At 44.2% G+C, this 21,760-nt stretch overlaps 1 protein-coding gene and 1 long non-coding RNA gene across 2 annotated transcripts; one reads left to right on the forward strand and one right to left on the reverse strand.

The window, feature by feature from the left end:
- Window positions 1-707: 707 nt before the first annotated feature.
- PRXL2C (peroxiredoxin like 2C) lies at window positions 708-15,933 on the reverse strand. The gene is made up of 6 exons (XM_071077480.1): window positions 15,727-15,933; window positions 15,349-15,417; window positions 12,559-12,612; window positions 12,292-12,397; window positions 6,294-6,425; window positions 708-2,282 (listed from the first exon to the last, which is right to left on the reverse strand). The coding sequence occupies exons 1-6, from the start codon at window positions 15,916-15,918 to the stop codon at window positions 2,155-2,157; spliced, it is 681 nt and encodes a 226-aa protein (XP_070933581.1). The 5' UTR covers window positions 15,919-15,933; the 3' UTR covers window positions 708-2,154.
- On the forward strand, window positions 15,561-21,254 carry LOC112422995 (uncharacterized). Its single transcript, XR_003013439.2, has 3 exons — window positions 15,561-15,776; window positions 16,186-16,308; window positions 18,473-21,254. It is a non-coding gene; the product is annotated as an uncharacterized lncRNA (long non-coding RNA).
- Window positions 21,255-21,760: the final 506 nt, after the last annotated feature.

The raw sequence follows: 21,760 nt of genomic DNA on the forward strand, positions 1-21,760 counted from the left end.
TACAGGCACACTCCACCGTGCCCAACTAATTTTTGTATTTTTGGTAGAGACGGGTTTTCACCATGTTGGCCAAGATGGTCTTGAACTCCTGACCTCAGGTGATCTGTTCGCCCTGGCCTCCCGAAGTGCTGGAATTACAGGCACGCACCACCACACCCAGCTAATTTTTCTCCTTTAAAGCCTTTTGTACATTAATCATAGTTCTTAAAACAATTATTGGTCTGATTAATTCCAACATTCTGGCCATATCTGAATCTGGTTCTAGTGCTCATTCAATCTTTTCAAATTGTTTTTTGTCTTTTCATATGCCTTGTAATTCCTTCTTGGTAGGGGACATGATGTGCTGAGAAAGGAAAAATGAAAGGTCTTCATTCTCATCTTCACCTGGAATAGGCGGAGGAGGAGGAGGGGGGGGAGGAAGAGGAGGAGGGGGAGGAGGAGGAGGAGGAGCAGGAGGAGGAGCAGGAGGAGGAGGGGTTGGTTTTGCTCTCAGGTGAGGCAGAGGCGGAAGAGGTGGCAGGGGAGGCAGGCACACTTGGTATAACTTTAATTGGAAAAAAATCTACATATAATTGGACCCATGTAGTCTGAACCTATGTTGCTCAAGGGTCAATTGTATATAATTTTTGCGTAAGCTTGTGATTCAGCAGTTTTAAGTCTAAAATCAGCAAAGGTCACCTTTAGTATAAAAAAAAAAGCACAAATAGTTTAAATGAGAAATTACATTTTTATTGAATAAAAGCATTATACAAACATGAAAATATATCCAAATATTTGAATACATTAGTTTTTTTTGTAACTTTATATGCTTCATATAAAAGTATTGAGTTCAAAGCAGTATTGTACTTGCTAATAATTACCAAAATTCTGATTTTGCTATACTTTTCATCAGGATTTCTGGGACACTTCCCAACTAAACATATTAAGATTCCAGAAAAATAGGCCAGGTGTGGTGGCTCATACCTGTATTCCCAGCACTCTGGGAGGCTGAGGCAGGCGGATCACCTGAGGTCGGGAGTTCGAGACCAGCCTGATCAACATGGAGAAACCCCATCTCTACTAATAATACAGAATTAGCCAGGCGTGGTGGCACATGCCTGTAATCCCAGCTACTCGGGAGGCTGAGGCAGGAGAATCGCTTGAACCCAGGAGGCAGAGGTTGCAGTGAGCCAAGATTGTGCCATTGCACTCCAGCCTGGGCAACAAGAGTGAAACTCCCATCTCAAAAACAAAAACAAACAAACAAAAAACCTTATAGTTCCCTTTCAAAAAGCATACCGACCATATTTTAAATACATATCTTAAATATCTAAAACAAATTTTTTCTCATAGCTCCCCCAACCCCCCAAAAACCTAGTGAAATGGATAGCAAGTATGTAGTTTGAGAAGGTGCTGTGGACACTGGCTATATATCAGATGTTTGGATTGCCACACCTCCTCTGAGGAAAGCAGTTAGGATGGAAAAGTGGACTGCAGCTTACATCATTTGCACTTTTGTGAAGGTTGTTATGTAGGCATAAAACTGTTGTACAATGTTTAAAGACCTTTTCCTGGCCCTACGATATTAATCATGCTCATTATGTAACAGTTGGGAAATACAGAAACGTACAGAAAAGAAAATAATAACACTGTAATCTTAACACAGAGATACCTACTGGCAACATTTCAGTGTTTATTGTCTTTTTCCTAAGCATACAAAAATACAAATATAGACATATAAAAATGAAGTTACATTGTTGACAGAATTTGATATCTTGTCTTCTTCACTGAATACAATGGTCTTCTGCTGCTCTCCCGTCCCTTTATATATTCATCAGAATTTACATTGCCAAAAAAATCTTTCATTGACTGAATATACCATAATGTAAAATAATTTAAATATTTATGATTTTATAGGTTTTATAGGTTTAAAGTTATATTTTGTATATTCATTTTTGTTATTTTGTGTAAAATGTTAAAAGTTATAAAATGGAAGTATATATCACATTTTTGACAACTGATGCCTCCCAGCATGCAATTCAACTGGTTCAAGCCCCCTTTATGCTTCCCTAACTCCTCAAAGGCTGTGAAGGGACAGCAGGTTAGACACTGCACGAGGATATTGAAGGTCACATTCCAGAAGGTCCAGCTGAAAGTGACTGATTGCATTTTAAGTCACACATGGATAACTGAAGGTCTGTTTGTAAAGTTCACATGCTGAACTCCTACAAGCTGTAAAACAGAGTTGATAGGTTTGTGATCCAACCTATTCCTATCTCGGTGTATAAAATGGATGTTGTTACCTAGAAGAGAATACGAATAAAAGGCTGAGGCATAGTAAGTATTATTCATCAGATTTACTGCTTACTAAAATCAAGGAAGCTTTTCAACCTTTAATTAGTCCAAAGGGAAAAATTAATTACCTGGCATGCATTATATTCTCTATATAATGCCATAATAATTTTTAATCATGGTAATAAAGTATGACAAGGATTATGGTTAAATAAGAGCGATACTTGATGTTTTATAAGATCCAAGGGGAAAGATTTTTAAATTATAACCTTCTGTTAGGTTTTATTAAATACAATTAAATAAAATGTCCTGTCGGACGGGCAGAATACAGAACTCCCATAGATATCAAGCTGGAAAATCACATCTGTTTCTTAAATCTAATAACAGAATAAATATAATAAGGGAATAAATCACTCACTTCAAAAAATCCACTCCCAAATACTGATTTAACAGGCTATCTGTATTATAACTATAGCCCAAAAGAGGCTCCAAAATAAGGCCTGAAAAGACAGTCAGTTACAATACACTTAGATGTCCACAATCCTTACATCTGTTCAAATACAGATTTTATAATTTACAATCATCAATTTAAAATCAATCATTTAAAATCAAAATCTAGTTTGATTCTTGAACTCAAGACAAGAATTTTAACTTAAACCATTACATGTAAGTATCATATGAGGCCTGTTTTCTCTTTTTTTTTTTTTTTGAGATGGAGTCTAGCTCTGTCGCCCAGGCTGGAGTGCAGTGGCGTGATCTTGGCTCACTGCAGCCTCCGCCTCCTAGGTTCAAGTGATTCTCTTGCCTCAGCCTCCTGAGTAGCTGGGACTACAGGCATGCACCACCATACCCAGCTAATTTTTGTATTTTTAGTAGAGATGAGGTTTCACCAGGTTGGCCAGGATGGTTTTGATCTCTTGACCTTGTGATCCACCCACCTCAGCCTCCCAAAGTGCTGGGATTACAGGTGTGAGCCATTGCGCTGGGCCATGAGGCATGTTTTCTAAGCACAGCTGGCCTTCTGCATTCATGGGTTCTGCATCCTCATTCAACAAACCACGGATTGAAAATATTCAGGAAGGAAAGGATAGCTGCATATGTGCTGAATATGTACAGACATTTTTTTCCTGGTCATTATTCCCTAAATAGTACAGTACAACAACTATTTACATTGCGTTTGGTATTATAAGTAAACTAGAAGGCCAGGCACCGTGGCTCAAGCCTGTAATCCCAGCACTTTGGGAGGCCGAGACGGGCGGATCACGAGGTCAGGAGATCGAGACCATCCTGCCTAACCCGGTGAAACCCTGTCTCTACTAAAAAATACAAAAAACTAGCCGAGTGAGGTGGCGGGCGCCTGTAGTCCCAGCTACTCGGGAGGCTGAGGCAGGAGAATGGCGTAAACCTGGGAGGCGGAGCTTGCAGTGAGCTGAGATCTGGCCACTGCACTCCAGCCTGGGGGACAGAGCGAGACTCCGTCTCAAAAAAAAAAAAAAAAAAAAAAGTAAGCCAGAGATGATTTAAAGTGCAGGGGAGGACATGCATAGGCTAGATCCAAATACTGCAGCATTTTATATAAGACACTTGAGCATCTCAGATTCTGGGATCCACTGCAGGTCCAGGAACCAGTCCCCCAGGGATGCTGAGGGATGAACTGTATGGTCCCAAGTTGGCACACAAATGATGCTCTCCATGTGCTCTTTATTTTTTACTTATTTATTTTTTGAGATGGTGTCTCGGTCTCTCGCCCAGGCTGGAGTGCAGTGGCATGATTTTGGCTCACTGCAACCTCCACCTCCCAGGTTCAAGTGATTCTCCTGCCTCAGCCTCGCGAGTAGCTGGGACTACAGGTGCACGCCACCACTCCCGGCTAATTTTTTGTATTTTTAGTAGAGATGGGGTTTCACCATGTTAGTCGGGATTGTCTCAATCTCCTGACTTCGTGATCTGCCCGCTTCTGGCTCCCAAAGTGTTAGGATTACAGGCGTGAGCCACCGTGCCCAGCCCATGTACTCTTTATTCTTACACAACAGAAGATGTGGACAAATGATTCAGAGACATGGAGATAAGGGGCCCAAAAACATCCCCTTTTGGGTCTGAGGATAGAAATAAGTTGTTCAGAAATTTGGCTAATGTCATTCTGGGCTAATGCATAGGATTCATTCTCATTAATCAGGGCTTCTTTTTATAACTAATCTAACGTTATAAACTCACGAGAGGGAGGGAAAGGGAGATTTTGGCTATAACGTTCCAGCTGCAAAAAGTCCAAAAGTCGTATTACTCAGTCAAAACCCTCCTTCTAAAAAATATGGTATTGGCTAGGCGTGGTGGCTCACACCTGTAATCCCAGCACTTTGGGAGGCAGAGGTGGGCAGATCACGAGGTCAAGTAATTGAGACTATTCTGGCCAACCTGGTGAAACCTCGCCTCTACTAAAAATACAAAAATTAGCTGGGTGTGGTGGTGGGCGCCTGTAGTCCCACCTACTCGGGAGGCTGAGGCAGGAAAATCGCTCGAACCTGGGAGGCACCGGTTTGTAGTGAACCGAGATCGCACCACTGCACTCCAGCCTGGTGACAGAGCGAGGCTCCATCTCAAAAAAAAAAAACGTATTTATGAAAATAAATATTACTTTTATAACTCTTAATAAGCTATGCTCATTAAGATGGACAGTTTTAAAGAGGAAGAAAAAGCAAAAAGATGATCTTACAATATAGTGATTTAGGCTTTTGGACCCTGTCTGATATGGGTGTTTGTTCCTTGCTGCAATGCTGGAACACAGTAGAGATCTAATCAGTTACAATACACTTAGATGTCCACAATCCTTACATCTGTTCAAATACATCTGTTCAAACACTTAGCAGAGACAAGCCAAAGCAATCTCAGGTGGTCCACACCCATCAATAAAGTTGTTAACAGTGTGTGGCTTATAGTTGGACCTCAATCCCATTCTTTTTTTTTTTTTTTTTTGAGAGGGAGTTTCCTTCTTGTCACCCAGGCTGGAGTGCAGTGGTACAATCTCGGCTCACTGCAACCTCCACCTCCCAGGTTCAAGTGATTCTCCTGCTTTAGCCTCTCAAGTAGCTGGGATGACAAGCATGCACCACCATGCCCGGTAATTTTTTGTAGTTTTAGTAGAGATGGGGTTTCACCAAGTTAGCCAGGCTGGTCTCGAACTCCTGGCCTCAAGTGATCCACCCGCCTCGGCCTCCCAAAGTGCTGGGATTACAGGTGTGAGCCACGGTGCCCGGCCTCAATGGGATGAGCTGTCCCTAGCACTGACTTACTTGCTGACACTGAGTAAGTCTCCTCGTTTTGTTAGGTATAAATAACTACATGGATTCTTTTCTTGACAAAAAAAGCATGTGACGATTTTCCCCTATTCGGAAATGGTCATCTCCACTGAACATTCCTAAATAGGGGAGTGTCAAGGCCATATACAGATCACCAACCCACAGGTGACTGTGGGGAATCATCCAGGCACAGGATGATGGACACGCTCATCAAATGCATAAATATCAAAATACACGGAAGCCTTTGAAAACAAAAGAGGCCCCTCTACAAAAGCACAGCATCCTGATTGTAATACCAAGATGTCCATTTGTACAGGGTGTCTGCTTTATGAAGAAAATGGTGGCCTCTGGGCTGGGCACGGTGGCTCACGCCTGTAATCCCAGCACTTTGGGAGGCAGAGGTGGGCAAATCACAAGGTCAGGAGATCGAGACCATCCTGGCTAACATGGTGAAACCCCATCTCTACTAAAAATACAAAAAATTAGCTGGGTGTGGTGGCGGCGCCTGTAATCCCAGCTACTCGGGAGGCTGAGGCAGGAGAATGGCGTGAACCTGGGAGGCGGAGCTTGCTGTGAGCTCAGATCGCACCACTGCACTTCAGCCTGGTGACAGAGTGAGACTCCGTCTCAAAAAAAAAAAAAAAAAAAAAAAAGAAAAGAAAATGGCGGCCTCTGAACTTGTAAAAGGAACAAGACGTCCACTGCCGACCCTGGGCTTTGAACGCTTACCTGGACCTAAAATGAGGATTCCACCTTGCTGAGCTGGGTCTCCTTGAAAATCAAAGAGCGGGCCAGTCACTGCCCGCCACAGGCTCTGAAGGCTTCCTGAGAGTAGATTTGATTTTACGTGCGGGCTCTGTCCTGAAATGTTGAAAACTGTCTTTAGACGTCATTTTATATTCAATTTGATATTAAGAAGATAATGTATTTCTAGAAAACATTATCTTTCTTCCTTCAAAGAATGGTTTCTCAACCTTTTACTATCAACATTTTGGCTCAGATCATTCTTTGTCCTGTGTGACACAGGGTGTTTTGCAACATCCTTGCCTTCTATACCCACTAAATACCAGTGGCACCGTTTACCAAGTTGTAAAAACCAAAAACGGCCGGGCGCGGTGGCTCACGCCTGTAATCCCAGCACTTTGGGAGGCCGAGGCGGGCGGATCACGAGGTCAGGAGATCGAGACCATCCTGGCTAACACGGTGAAACCCCGTCTCTACTAAAAATATAAAAAATTAGCCAGGCATGGTGGCGGGCGCCTGTAGTCCCAGATACTTGGAGGCTGAGGCAGGAGAATGGCGTGAACCCAGGAGGTGGAGCTTGCAGTGAGCTGAGATGGTGCCACTGCACTCCAGCCTGGGCGACAAAGCGAGACTCCGTCTCAAAAAAAAAAAAAAAAAAAAAACAAAAAACCAAAAACGTCTTCAGACAATGCCAGATGTCTCCCAGGGGAGAGAGGAGTAAATGTCCCAGGTAAGAACTACTGCTTTAAAGGAAAACGTGATGACAGACTCACATCATTTTCCGCCAAAGAAAAATGTCAACTATAGGGCCGGGCGCGGTGGCTCAAGCCTGTAATCCCAGCACTTTGGGAGGCCGAGACGGGCGGATCACAAGGTCAGGAGATCGAGACCATCTGGCTAACACGGTGAAACCCCGTCTCTACTAAAAAATACAAAAACCTAGCCGGGCGAGGTGGCGGGCATCTGTAGTCCCAGCTACTCGGGAGGCTGAGGCAGGAGAATGGCGTGAACCCGGGAGGCGGAGCTTGCAGTGAGCTGAGATCCGGCCACTGCACTCCAGTCTGGGCGACAAAGCGAGACTCTGTCTCAACAACAACAACAAAAAAAAAAAAAAAAAAAAAAAAAGAAAAATGTCAACTATAGACTTCTCAAATTAGCAGTGCTTTCCATTTTAATTCCCCGTTTATACTCTCTTTAGTCTCTCACTTATTAATAGGCAGCTACAATCCTTTTCAAGAGACATTGTGACACAGACTGTTACGTGTTGGTCAAAACATGTTTCCTCTTTCTGGGCTCACAGCTAAAGTATATTTTCCAGTCTTGGTTGCAGTTAGGCAAGGTATGTGACTACGTTACAAACAATGAGTGAAATGATCTGTGCTGCTTCCAGACCAAGCTCCTCCCACAAGTGATTCTCATGTTCCTTCTACATTCTTGGAAGGCTTGGGTTGAATATGGCAAAGCACAAGATGGAAGGTGCCTGGATCCTGGAACTGCTGCTCAAGAGGAAAAGCATCCAAATAGAAAACCCGTTCTTGAAATTTAAGATAAAAAGAAATAACCTCCTACCATGTCATGCTACTGAGACATGGAGGTTTAGCTGTGACAACAGCCACTGCAGCTACCTCTTCACTTCTCCTTGGCTGTCAGTTTTCTATTTCTGTTCTCACAGTGGCTGATACTTAATTTCCACTTCGTCTGAGCAAAGAAACTCAGTCTCTTTACTCTCCTTGTAATTAATTTTTCTCCTATCCCTGCCTTTATGTCTGTCTTTTAGCTTTTTATTTTAATGACTATGCAGCCTTTGGCCTGCCTCATTTCCTAAGATTTCCAAATATCTATTATTTCCCTTCATCTCTTCAACTCTTTGATTTCTTTCATGTTTACATTATAATGAGCATTTATCTTACCAAGAAACAAATACAGGCTCACTAGCATAGAGACTTGAGTAAAAGATTAAGTTTTACTTTGTTTTTTAAGAGACAGGGTCATGCTCTGTTGCTCAGTCTGGAGTGCAGTGGCACCATCATAGCTCACTGCAGCCTCCAACTCCTGGGCTCAGGTGATCCTCCCCCTTCGGCTTCCTAAGTAGCTGTGACCACTGACTGGTTCATGCCACCAATCCTGGCTAATTTTTAAATTTTTTTTTGTAGAGATGGGGGTCTCACTTTGTTGACCAGGCTGGTCTCAAATTCCTGGCCTCAGGAGATCCTCCCACCTCTGCCTCCCAAAGTGCTGGGATTACAAGTGTGAGCTACTGTGCCTGGCCTTGAATTTTACTATCTTATAGGATTCTATATGTGAAATAAATGTTCAGAAATCCAAACTCTCTCCTTATTTTTTAAACTTCAAAAAAATTGTTTGAGACAGGGCCTCAATCGTTACCCAGACTGGAGTGCAGTGGCACAATCACGGCTCACTGCAGCCTCAACCTCCCAGACTGCAATCAATTCTCCCGCCTCAGCCTCCCACATAGCAGGGAGTAGAGGCACGCATCACCCACACAGAAGGGAGTACAGGCACGCACCACCCACACAGAAGGGAGTACAGGCACGCACCACCCACACAGAAGGGAGTACAGGCACGCACCACGCCCAGCTAATTTTTGTATTTTTTTGTAGAGACAGGGTTTTACCATGTTGCCCAGGCTGGTCTTGAACTCCTACACTCAAGAAGTCCTCCCACCTCGGCCTCCCAAAGTGCTGGGAATGCAGGTGTGAGCCACCGCGCCCGGCCCAAACTCTCTTCTTATGTTCAAAGAAGGGGTCAGTTAATATTTCAGAAATTTCAGAAATTCAACTTGAGATTCCATAGCTTAGAACTAAGTAATCTTTGTTGTCAAGCACAATCTAGTTTTGCCAGTTTGAATTTAATTCTTATGTGTCAAACTTCGTTTTTCAGTCTTCTATAAACCCAGTACTCCTTGTATGTAATGGCTTCATTTTCTTATTCTTCGTCTTTATAAAATAGGTACTATTAGTTTTAAATTATAATTGTGTATTTTTAGTGCCTTAGTTTTTCAAGTAAGACTATTCTGAGACTGACTTTGAGATTTGTGCTTTATGTTTTTTTAGGGAGAAACTTAAAAAAAATCATTTTATGAGAACCTAATATTTTGTTTGGCAATGCAGTCCTTTAACACAGGTCGAAGTAGTGAAGATTTGAATACACCCTCTCTTATAATTACAAGCATATATTCAACTTAGTATTCATCTATTTACTTTGCAATTCCATATCTTTACTGTGGCAATGAATAGTGAGGTGCTACTAAAGTGAAACTCACAGTTTATATCTAAAGTGCTAAATTTTTTTTTTTTTTGAGGCGGAGACTCGCTCTGCCGCCCAGGTTGGAGTACAGTGGCCGGATCTCAGCTCACTGCAAGCTCCGCCTCCCAGGTTTACGCCATTCTCCTGCCTCAGTCTCCCGAGTAGCTGGGACTACAGGCGCCCGCCACCTCGCCCGGCTAGTTTTTTGTATTTTTAGTAGAGACAGGGTTTCACCGTGTTAGCCAGGATGGTCTCGATCTCCTGATCTCGTGATCCGCCCGTCTCAGCCTCCCAAAGTGCTGGGATTACAGGCTTGAGCCACCGCGCCCGGCCTAAATTTTTTTTTTGAGACAGAGTCTCACTCTTGTTGCCCAGGCTGGAGTGCAATGGCACAATCTCTGCTCACCGCAACCTCTGCCTTCCAGGGTCAAGCAATTCTCCTGCCTCAGTCTCCCAAGTAGCTGGGATTACAAATGTGTACCACCACACCTGGCTAATTTTGTATTTTTAGTAGAGATGGGGTTTCTCCATGTTGGTCAGGCTGGTCACGAACTCCCGACCTCAGGTGATCCGCCCGCCTTGGCCTCCCAAAGTCCTGGGATTACAGGCGTGAGCCACTGCGCCCAGCCCTAAAGTGCTAAATAATTAAACAGACCTTCCACATGCTGAGACTCTATTACAGCACATAAAAACTGTGTACCAAAAAGCAAGGTTCACAATCTGTACTGCTGATTTCCTACACTAAAGAGAGAGAAACAAGCAGACTCTGTGTTTATGCTGGATCATCCTGAGTTCTGATCAAGGTCTTTTTCTTTAAACACATCAATAAATGACCCAGGCGCGGTGGTTCATGCCTGTAACCCCAGCACTTTGGGAGGCCGAGGGGGGTGGATCACCTGAGGTCGGGAGTTTGAGACCAGCCTGACCAACATGGAGAAACCCCATCTCTACTAAAAATACAAAATTAGTAGGGCATGGTGGCGCATGCCTGTAATCCCAGGTACTCAGGAGGCTGGCGCAGGAGAATCGCTTGAACCCGGGAGGCAGACGTTGCAGTGAGCCGAGATCATACCATTGCACTCCAGCCTGGGCAATAAGAGTGAAACTCTGTCTCATAAAACAAAAAAACAACAAAAAAAAACAAACAAAAAACATCAATAAAGGTATCATGCACCTCTGCCTCACAAACAGCTCCCAGACCCATCTCCTCCTCTCTATCCCCTCTTGAGGCCTTGCCATTTCTTTCTAGCTTATATCTACCCTACAACCCTGTCACGAATATCACTGGCTCTGGTTTGGCCAGCACTAATCCCTGCTCCACATGGGTTATATGACTGTCTCACTTCTCTGCTTCAAACACTTGTATAATTCCCCAGCTGCTTCAGAATAAATCCAAACTCCTTGGCACATTACCCCAGGTTCAACATAAACTAGCTATAACTTATCCCTTGGCTCACACCAATTCCCCTAGCTGGGTCTTACACTCTGGCCAGAGGGAGGGACCTGTATTTTTCTGAAGGAGTCACGTTTTTCTCATGCCTTTGTGCTTTTGCACATGCTACTTTCTGTCTAGAGTGCCCTTCCCCACCCTCACTTCACCCAGCTAACTCCTTTTACAGTGAGCTGAGACCATTTCCTCTGAGAAGCCCGCCCAGATCCTTCTCCACTTAAATTGCTGACAAAGGTATTTCAAGTCAGGAATGCCTCCCTCCATCACTGGCCCTTAGATGGCATTGTGATTAGCTGTTTGTGTCTCTCTCCCAGAGTAGATGATGAGTCTGCATGGTGGGGACTATGTATTTTACCACTGTCCTCCTGGGAGCATCCAACACAGTGGGTATCAGACAAGACGTCAATAATATTTATTCAAAATGATTGATTTCTGTTTGAGTTGAGTTCTCTTATCTGGCATTTCAGAAACACACATAACAAGTGCAACTCAAGTTCTCTTATCTGGCATTTCAGAAACACACATAACCAGTGCAACTCAAGTTTTCTAAGCTCTATTAATTACAAGGAACTGTGGCAAGGGCAGAGAACACAGATAATGTAAGGATGAATAAACATGAAACTCTTCAACTAACTATACTCTCTGGTCCCCTTAAATGCAATAATAGAGCATATAATGAAGTGTACACGCACACGATCTTTATGAAAATCATTTCTGTTTTCACAAAAATGGAACCACATTGAAAACACTTCTGCAGCTTATTTCCATTGAACAGTGCTTTGCTAGCAGCCTTCCATGTCATTACACCCAGAAAATGAATCTTCTGGAGCCTGGTGTATCTGGACCACTTATTAGAATAATAAAAAGCGGCCCAAGGCCGGGCTTAGTGGCTCACGCCTGTAATCCCAGCACTTTGGGAGGCCGAGGCAGGTCAGGAGATCGAGACCACCTGGCAAATATGGTGAAACCCTGTCTCTACTAAAAATACAAAAAATTAGCTAGGCATACTGGCAGGCGCCTGTAATCCCAGCTACTCAGGAGGCCGAGGCAGGAGAATCATTTGAACCCGGGAGGTGGAGGTTGCAGTGAGCCGAGATTGCGCCACTGCACTCCAACCTGGGCAACAGAGAGAGACTCCATCTTTAAAAAAAAAAAAAAAAAAACAAAAGGCCTGATTTATGAATTGACCATGTTTCCCTATGCATATATACACAAATATGAAAATACACCACCAGTGTTTTCTATTTGAGACATGTTATGTCTTACCTGAGGAGGCAATTTCTTCACCTCTTTTCATTCCCAATCTTTTATAAATTTCTCTCTCAGGATCGACATAGATTTCATGAGAATATCCAGTCAGTCTGCAAAAAGGCTGAAAAGAGAATGGTTGGAATTTTTATAAGAACAAATGAGAGAAAAGTAACGATACTCTAACTTCAGCCAATTTAGCCTACATTTAGTGGTTTAAATAATGTAATTTTTATGTCGGAAAAAGATTTTATTCTTTAGTCTCCCAATGTACTAGATATTTACCTCAATATGATGGTAGGATGACTGTCCAATCACTATAAGGGTGACATTTGCTTCCTTAGGAGGAAAAAAATGACATTATATATCATTAGAAATTATGCACGTTTTATACAACATCCCTTAACCCAACTCTTCTGTTTCATTCTAATGCCACCTATAGGCTTCTAGAGGAATGGAATAAACAGCAAAATTGTGTGAGTTAATGCAAAGATACGTATGGTAAAATATTAATTCAGATGTTTCTTTTGCTAAGTAGGAATTTCAAGACTTACATGTAAGACCTAAAACTATAAAACTACTAGAAGAAAACTACAAAACTGCCACATGACATGGGTATAAACAATCATTTCTAGAATATGACCTCAAAAATACAGAAAACAAAAAGCAAAAATTGACAAATGGGACTATATCAAACTAAAAAGCTTCTGCACAGCCAAGGAAATAATCAACAGAGAAGAGACAACTCACAGATTGAGAGAAAATATCTGCAAACTACACATCTGATAAGGGGCAAATTTCCAAAGTGTAAAAGAAACTCAAACAACTTTGCAAGAAAACAACATAGCCTGATTAAAAAATGGACAAAGGGCTGAGCATGGTGGCTCACGCCTGTAATCCCAGCACTTTGGGAGGTCAAGGCAGGTGGATCACCTGAAGTCAGGAGATCGAGACCAGCCTGACCAACATGGCGAAACCCTGTCTCTACTAAAAATACAAAAATTAGCTGGGTGTGGTGGCACCTGCCTGTAATCCCAGCTACTCTAGAGGCTGAGGCAGGAGAATCACTTGACCCTAGGAGGCGAAGGCTGCAGCAAGCCAAGATTGGGCCACTGCTCTCCAGCCTGGGGGGCTGAGTGAGACTCCGCCTCAAAAAAAAAGAAAAAAAAAGGACAAAGGATATGAATAGCTCTCAAAAGACATACAAATGGCCAAGAGATATATGAAAAGATGCTCAAAATCACTACTCATCAGGGAAATACAAATTCAAAGTACAATGAGATATAACCTCACACTTGTTAAACGGCTATCAATAAGATGCAAGATAAGTGTTTGGTGAGGATGTGGAGAAAAAGGAACTTTTGTACGCTGTTGTTAGGAATGTAAATTAGTACAGCCATTATGGAAAACAGTCTGGAAGTTACTAAAAAATCAAAAATAAACTATAATATGATTCAGCAATCCCACTACTGGGCATTTATCCAAAGGAAATGAAATCAGTATGTTGAAGAGATACCTCCACTCCCATGTTTTATTACAGCATGATTCACAATAGCCAAGATACAGAAGCAACCTCAGTGTTCAACAATGGATAAATATAAAGAAAATGCGGTATAGGCTGGGTGCAGTGACTCACGCCTGTAATCCGAGCACTTTGGAAGGCCCAGGCGGGTGGATGGGTCAGGAGTTCGAGACCAGTTTGACTGACATGGAGAAACCCCATCTCTACTAAAAATACAAAATTAGCGGGGCATGGAGGTGCATGCCTGTAATCCCAGTTACTCGGGAGGCTGAGGCAGGAGAATTGCTTGAACCCGGGAGGCGGAGGTTGCAGTGAGCCGAGATCGCGCCATTGCACTCCAGCCTGGGTGACAAGAGTGAAAACTCCGTCTCAAAAAAAAAAAAAAAAAAAAGAAGAAAAAGAAAATGCGGTATCACAATGTAATATTATTTAGTCATAAAAAAGACATTTTTCTGTTATTTGTGACAACAGTGGATGCACCTGGAGGACGTCATGTAAGTGAAATAACTCAGGCACAGGAAGAAAAATACCGCATGATCTCACTTAGCTATGGAAACGAAAAAAGTAGAGTGGAATGATGGTTACCAGAGACTGGTTACTCAGGGATGAGGAGAAGGGAGATGATCCAAGGGTACCAAGTTTCAGTTAAACAAGAGGAATAACTTTTAGAGATCTGCTGCACAGCATGGTGACTAGTTAATAATGTATACTTCAAAATTGCTCAAAGACTAGTTTTTACACGTTGTCATCACAAAAAAAATAACTAAAATCACTATCTGACATGATGGGTATATTATCTCAATTTAATCATTCCACAAAAGTAAATGCCTATCAAAATATTACACTGCATCCCATAAACATATACAATTATATATGTCAATTTTTAAAAAGAGAATAAAAGGATACGCAGACGAACAGTCAAAACATTGTTTTCGAAATGATATAGTCAATAATTCTCTATATTCTCCCCAAAGACATACTTTTAAAACTAGGCACAGTTATTTAATCAGTTTTTTCACATCCTAATTGATAAGGCCTGCTGAAAAAACATCTGTTTTACAAAGGCTGCCCAATGCCTTCCCTCAAAAAGCTCACTTGGGCACGAACTTATCTGTGCCTGAAGAAAAACAAGTATGTGGCTGTGCTAGGGAACATGGAACTTGCAGCCTATTAACATAAACATTTGCACCTTTACGATATATTAGTATTTTCCCATAATGAGCAGCTATTTGGAGTGCAACAAAATTAAAGGGAAGAAAATATCAACCATTTCCAGCATTTGTTTTAGGGCATTATCAGTCAACATTTGAGAACGGGCGCTAGGTTACCAGGCAACACCACAATTGTTAGTACGTTCACCACCAGGCAGCACCCAGTGAGTTAGGGCAGAAATAGATCTCTGACGTCTCTCTTCCTTTGGAGGGGCGAGGGTGGAGAGAGGTGCGGGGAGGGGCAATCCGGGTTGCAAGTGCGCGCTGGAGCCGCGTCCTCCCCCGCCCCGCTCGCAAGGTCTGCAGAAGCCTGCACTGGGCCGCCCACGCTCAGAAACTCACTTGTAAGAAACTCTTGGGGATTTTGGCCAGATCCTCTACGTATTCCTTGCAGATGTAACACAGGAAATGCTGAAAGCCAATTGGGCAGAAAGGGCAAGTTAGGAACGCAGCACCCGCGCGCCCCGAAAGAGCCCGGTACTTCGCTGTGCGTGACGCGACTAAAGGCGGCGCCCGCGGGGCCGGGACAGGCTGCCCGGACGCCCGGCGCGTGGGAAGCGGGCCTCGCCCTCGTCCTGCCCCGCCCTAGTTGGGAAGCGGCCGCGGCTGGGGAGGCTGCCTTCCCGTTTCCGTCCTAAGAAGCAGGAGGCGCAGCTCGCATCCCGCAGCCTGCCCGGGACCCCGGGCCGCGCCTCCCTCCCAGCCGCGCCACCCGCTCACCCGCACGAACACCACCACGGCGCGGCGCTCCCGGAACAGCGCGCCGAAAGGTACCCGCTGCCCGCGGGCGTCCAGCACCGGCAGCTCGGCCACGGCGGCCGCCAGGGGCTGCCCACGGTCGGGGCCGCTCGGGGCCGGGACCGGGGCGGTGCAGCCGCTAACCTGCCGCGTGACCGGGGCGGGCGCGGCCATGACGCGGGGCGGCCAAGGGCCTGGGTCCGCTCTGCCAGCGCGGGGCGGGGCGGGGCGCGCAGAGGCGGTGCGCGGGGGGCGGGGCGTGCAGAGGCGGGGCGCGGGGGGCGGGGCGTGCAGAGGCGGGGCGCGGGGGGCGGGGCGGGGCGCGGAGGGCGGGGCGGGGCGTGCAGGGGCGGAACCTGGCAAGCCACGGTTTCCGCCGCGCTGCGCGGGCCTGGGAGCTGCCGGAGTGAACCCCGCGGGCGGTTCTGACTCTGCTGTCAGGGTAGGGGACAGAGAGAGAACGTAAGGTCCGTCCAGGGCGAGCAAACGTTATTAAGGAAGAAAGCCGCCCGCGCCCTCCGTAGCCACCTGAGCGGAGGTTCTCACCTATTCGAGAACTAATGGGTATGTGTGAAAAGGTGGGCTAGGGCTGGGCCCGCCTTTTGTAGACACACAGGCCGGACCTGTAATCCTAGCGACTTGGGAGGCCGAGGCGGGAAGATAATTTGAGGGCAGGAGTTCAAGACCAGTCTGGGTAGGTAACAGAGGGCAACACCATCTTCGTTTTTTAAAAAAATAAATAATAAAAATAAAAAAAAGGTGAGCTGGGAGGGATAAGGATAATGAAGTTGGATGGCTTAGCAGCTGTTTTGTAGAAATCACACACTGCCAATTCAGTTTCTCCTGGGGTGGGTAGGCAGGCATAGGGAAATCTGGGGATCTCAGCCTTTGTGAGACCAAACTGGCCCTGGATTTAGAGGTTTGTCTTTCTCGGGTTTCTCATGGGTGCTAACCGTGTGTCCGAGATTTCCAGAGCAGGACCATGTAACATTCAGGCTCTTTGTCTTCATAAGTTTACTCACCCTTGTGTACGGATTTGGAGTTCAGAAAGTACATCCTTTATCTATGGTCTTTGTTGAGTTGAAGAATATTTCCGGGGCGGAGCACTAGGCAGGTCTATGTGACTGATGTGACTCTGCCACAAAGCGCAGGAAGGGCTGATGCTGCATCCTCTGGCTTTCACCTGTGTGAAGATTGTATACTTTATTGAGCACACATTAAGTGCTCTGTTTGAGAAGCTCTGCAGTGTGTTTAGAAAATTTTAAGCATAGATATGTTTCTAAGTCAACATAGTTTCTTTCTGAGACAGGGTGTCGCTCTGTTGCCCAGGCTGGAGTGCATTGGCACCATCATGGCTCACTGTAGCCTCCACCTCCTGGGCTCAAGCAGTCCTCCTGCCTCAGCCTCCCAAGTAGCTGTGATCACAGGCATGTACCACCATGCCTGGCCAATTTTTTTTAGATTTGATTTTGTAGAGACAAGGGTCTCTCTATGTTGCCCAGGCTGGTTTTGAACTCCTGGGCTCAAGCAATCTTCTTGCTTTGGCCTCCCAAAGTCCTGGGGTTACAGGCATGAGCCACTGGGCCTGGCCAGGAGCTTTATGAGTTTTTGGAAATAAATGCATGACCAGAGTGCAGGCTGATGAATAGCACTCGCAACAGGCAGTTTGCCAGATGTCACCAAATTTATTGTAAGCAGTGTTTTGATAAGCAGAAATTGATATACAGGTAAGAATGGTGGTATTTTGGCAGCTCTAGTTAATAACTGATATCAACGAATGAAAAGTTTTCTTTCACATACTGCTTTTGGTGTCATATTTCATGTGAAATAAATGACAGGTTAGACAATTTCATTTTCAAATCCAAAGAGCCACATGACTTAGTTTTTGCAGAGTGATGAACTCAGATATCTTCAAAACATAGTTTTGTAGGAGGAATAGTAGCCATGCAGAAATGCAGAAATTAGAAGGTATTGTCTAGGGAGCATCAGTACATGACACTTATCAACTTACTGCTTCTCAGCTCCAAATTAAACCTTCACTATATGCTCTGTGACAACGGACAGATTTCCTCTAAGCATCTAACCTTTGCAATGAGCAATATATTAAGCATTTTTAATAGTCAATGTTGGCAGGACATTGCAGGAGGAAGGGGATTTCAAATAGTCGCCTGAGGGTAGTGGGTGGAGTTCTGCCTCTGTCTCTTTACCAGGATACACACCTCCTTGGCAACACTGCAACTATTGGCTGTTCTAGCAATAACCTAGCACCTCACTTGATATGAAAACTGGAAATTGAAAGCCCTCCTGACTCCACTAGCAGCCCAATTCCTCACCTGCGCCCCCAATTCTTCACCTGTTCCCATCGAGCCACCGCTCTCTGTAGAGCCGTTGGCTCACCTGTACCCATCACCATTCCCTCTGCACTCACGCCACTGCTTGCTGATGACCTATGTCCTGCGTGCATTCTAGTGGGTTCCTTCCTGCCTTCCCCTTGACTGCACACCAGATCCAGCCTGGGCAAGCCATCAAACTTCTACACAGTAGCTATCCAGTAGGCTGACCTATACCTGCTCCCGTCAGATCTGAAACCCAGATTTGGGGAAGGGGTCCCTTTCAAGTTTGTCTTCTTTGAGTATTTGTCCTTAGCCACAGGTTCCTTATATGTTTTAGACATACTTTAATCAGATTTGTTGTTTTTTCAGAGATGGGGTCTCACTATGTTTTCCAGGCTGGAGTCCAGTGGCTATTCACAGGTGCTATGATTATAGCACACTGCAGTGTCATACTCCTGGCCTCAAGCAGTCCTCCTGCCTGAGCCTCTTGAGTAGCTGAGACTACAGGTGCATGCCGCCATGCCTGGCTGATCAGAGTTTACTCATTCATTATATTAAACTTTACCTGTTTAACCTACAGTGTGGTTTCAGTCTCATTATTGGACCCAGACTAATACAGTACCTTTAGATACTATGATTAAAGAAAAGTAAATGTAAACTATTACCGTTTCCATTCTGTTATTATTTAGGAATGACCTGCTAATATTTGTTATAATTTGACATAATATTTCATATGTCCATGGTTTAAAAGAAATCAAAGAACACACACTGAAAAATACAGAGGCAGCACCACATGAGTGTAGAGTTGCCAGTGTAGCTACTGTGTTGCCCAAGAAAGCCTCCTCCAGAATATCTTCTGACAAGTTCAACTAGAGATTCAGCTACCAAGAATACAGCTCTGAGGGGACAACACCAACTTTTTCTTAATTTGTTAATTTTAAAAAATCTTTCTCCCTTTTGTGGTAAAATATAAATGACATAAAATTTCCCACTTTAACCACTTTTAAATGTATAATTCATTGGCATTAAGTACATTCACACTGTTGTGCAGCCTGCACCATCATCCATCTCCAGAACTTTTATATCATCTCCAACTGTAACTCCATAACCATTAAACACTAACTCCCCATTCCCTGCTTTACCTAGCCCCTGGCAACCACCATTCTACTTTTTATCTCTATGCGTTTGATTACTGTAGTTATCTTGTATAACCGGAATCAAACAGCATTTGTCCATTTGTGATTAACTTACTTCACTTGGCACAATGTCTTCAAGGTTCACCCTTGTTGCAGCATGTGACAGGATTTCCTTCCTGTTTAAGCCTGAATAATATTCCATTGAATGTATCTACCGCATTTTCTTTATCCATTCATCTGTTGATGGACATGTGGGTTGTGTCCATCCTTTGGCTATTATGAATAAAGCTACTGTGTATGTGGGTGCACAATTCATTAATCTTTTTTTTTTTTTTTTTGAGACGGAGTCTCACTCTGTCCCCAGGCTGGACTGCAGTGGTGCGATCTCTGCTCACTGCAAGCGCCACCTCCCGGGTTCGCGCCATTCTCCAGCCTCAGCCTCCCGAGCAGCTGGGACTACAGGCGCCTGCCAACACGCCCGGCTAATTTTTTGTATTTTTAGTGGAGACAGGGTTTCACTGTGTTAGCCAGGATGGTCTCAATCTCCTGACCTTGTGATCCACCCGCCTCGGCCTCCCAAAGTGCTGGGATTACAGGCATGAGCCACCGTGCCCGGTCTCATTAATTTTTTGAGTGTTGTATTAGGGGTCCCCAGAAGAGAACCAGACCATATAGATCTACTGGATCTCTCTAGATAGAGATCTATATATAGATATCTATATATATAGATCTATATATCTGTGTATGTATATATCTGTGTATGTATATATCTCTATATAAAGAGTCATTATATATATATTTAAAATGGAGAGAGAGAGTGTGTGAATTTTATTTATTTATTTATTATTTGAAACGGAGTTTCACTCTCGTTGCCCAGGATGGGGTACAATAGCGCGATCTCAGATCACTGCAACCTCCGCCTCCTGGGTTCAAGTGATTCTTCTACCTCAGCCTCCTGAGTAGCTGGGATTACAGACGTGCGCCACCACACCCGGCTAATTTTGTATTTTTAGTAGAGACAGGGTTTCTCCATGTTGGTCAGGTTGATCTCAAACTCCTGACCCCAGGTGATCCATCCATCTCGGCCTCCCAAAGTGCTGGGATTACAGGTGTGAGCCATCGCGCCCAGCCAAGAGTAAATTTGTTTTAAGAAACTTAGTAGTGATTGTGGGGGCTGGCACATCTGAAATGTATAGGGCAGGTGACCAGGCTGGAAATGAAGGTAAGAATTGACGTTGCAGTCTTGAGTCCTAATTTTGCACAGCAAGAGGCTGGAAACATCTTGTAGTGTTGAGAAATGCTTATTTTTCAGGAAACCTGTCTTTGCTTAAGCCTCCTCTGACTGGATGAAACTCATCCACATTATGGAGGGTAATCTGCTTTACTCAAAATCTACTGATTTCAATGTCAATCACATCTAAAAAATACCTTTATAACAACACTTAGATTGGTATCATGTCTAAGTGTTGTTATAAACGACTGGGTATCATGTCCTAGTCAAGCTGACACATAAAATTAATCACCAGTCCATCTCTGGTCAACCTGGCACCCATACACATCTCCTTAAAACCATACTTAATCTCCATATAAAGATAATAACAAAGTCATACATCTGCCTAACAGGATACAACTATCTGGCATAGAACTGAAAATGCAATGGCTGGGTGCAGTGGCTCACACCTGTCATCGCAGCACTTTGGGAGGCTGAGGTGGGTGGATCACCTGAGGGCAGGAGTTCGAGACCAACCTGGCCAAGATGGTAAAACCCTGTTCTGTACTAAAAATACAAAAATTAGCCAGCTGTGGTGGCAGGTGCCTGTAATCTCAGCTACTTGGGAGGCTGACAAAGAAGAACTGCTTAAACCCGGGAGGTGGAGGTTGCAGTGAGCCGAGATGGTGCCACTGCACTCCAGCCTGGGCAACAGAGCAAGACTCTGTCTCAAAAAATATAACTGAAAATACATTAACTTTTCCCCAGAAAAGGATGCAAAATCCTTGGGCGATGTTCACTCTTCTTAATATCCTGTAACTTAAATACTATGATAAAAAGTTAAGAGTATTTAAATATTGTAGTGTAAAGTTAATACATCCTACGGTATATAAGGGGATAAAAGAAGACAGAAGAGATTTTACGCGCACACACACAACATATTCATAAGAAAATAAATATTCACAGCAACTACCAGTCTCATTTAAACAACTGGTCACGTGTTTATTATACCTGATATTTATAAATACCTTCTGTTACCCATTCCATATTCCCTTGTCCACAGCAAGCACTTGAGCTGGTTGTGTGGTTTTTTGCCTGGTGGGATGACCCAAACCTTCGTTCCTGAAGGGGCTGCGCCATTCACAGTCCTGCCTGCATTGGGTTGTAGTTGTCCATTGACTTTAATCAGAAGGTGTATTAATTCTAAGAGACGCCCCAGTGGATGTCCTGCATCCCAGACATATTTTTCCTTACTCTATCGTGAAGTCCAGTGACCCTTCGTAATTAGGAAAAAAGTCATCCCAGGCAGTCGAGTGACTCCCTTCTTTACCTGCTGA

Source organism: Macaca nemestrina, chromosome 14 (genome assembly GCF_043159975.1).
Source record: "Macaca nemestrina isolate mMacNem1 chromosome 14, mMacNem.hap1, whole genome shotgun sequence".
In the NCBI taxonomy this organism is placed as follows: domain Eukaryota; kingdom Metazoa; phylum Chordata; class Mammalia; order Primates; family Cercopithecidae; genus Macaca; species Macaca nemestrina.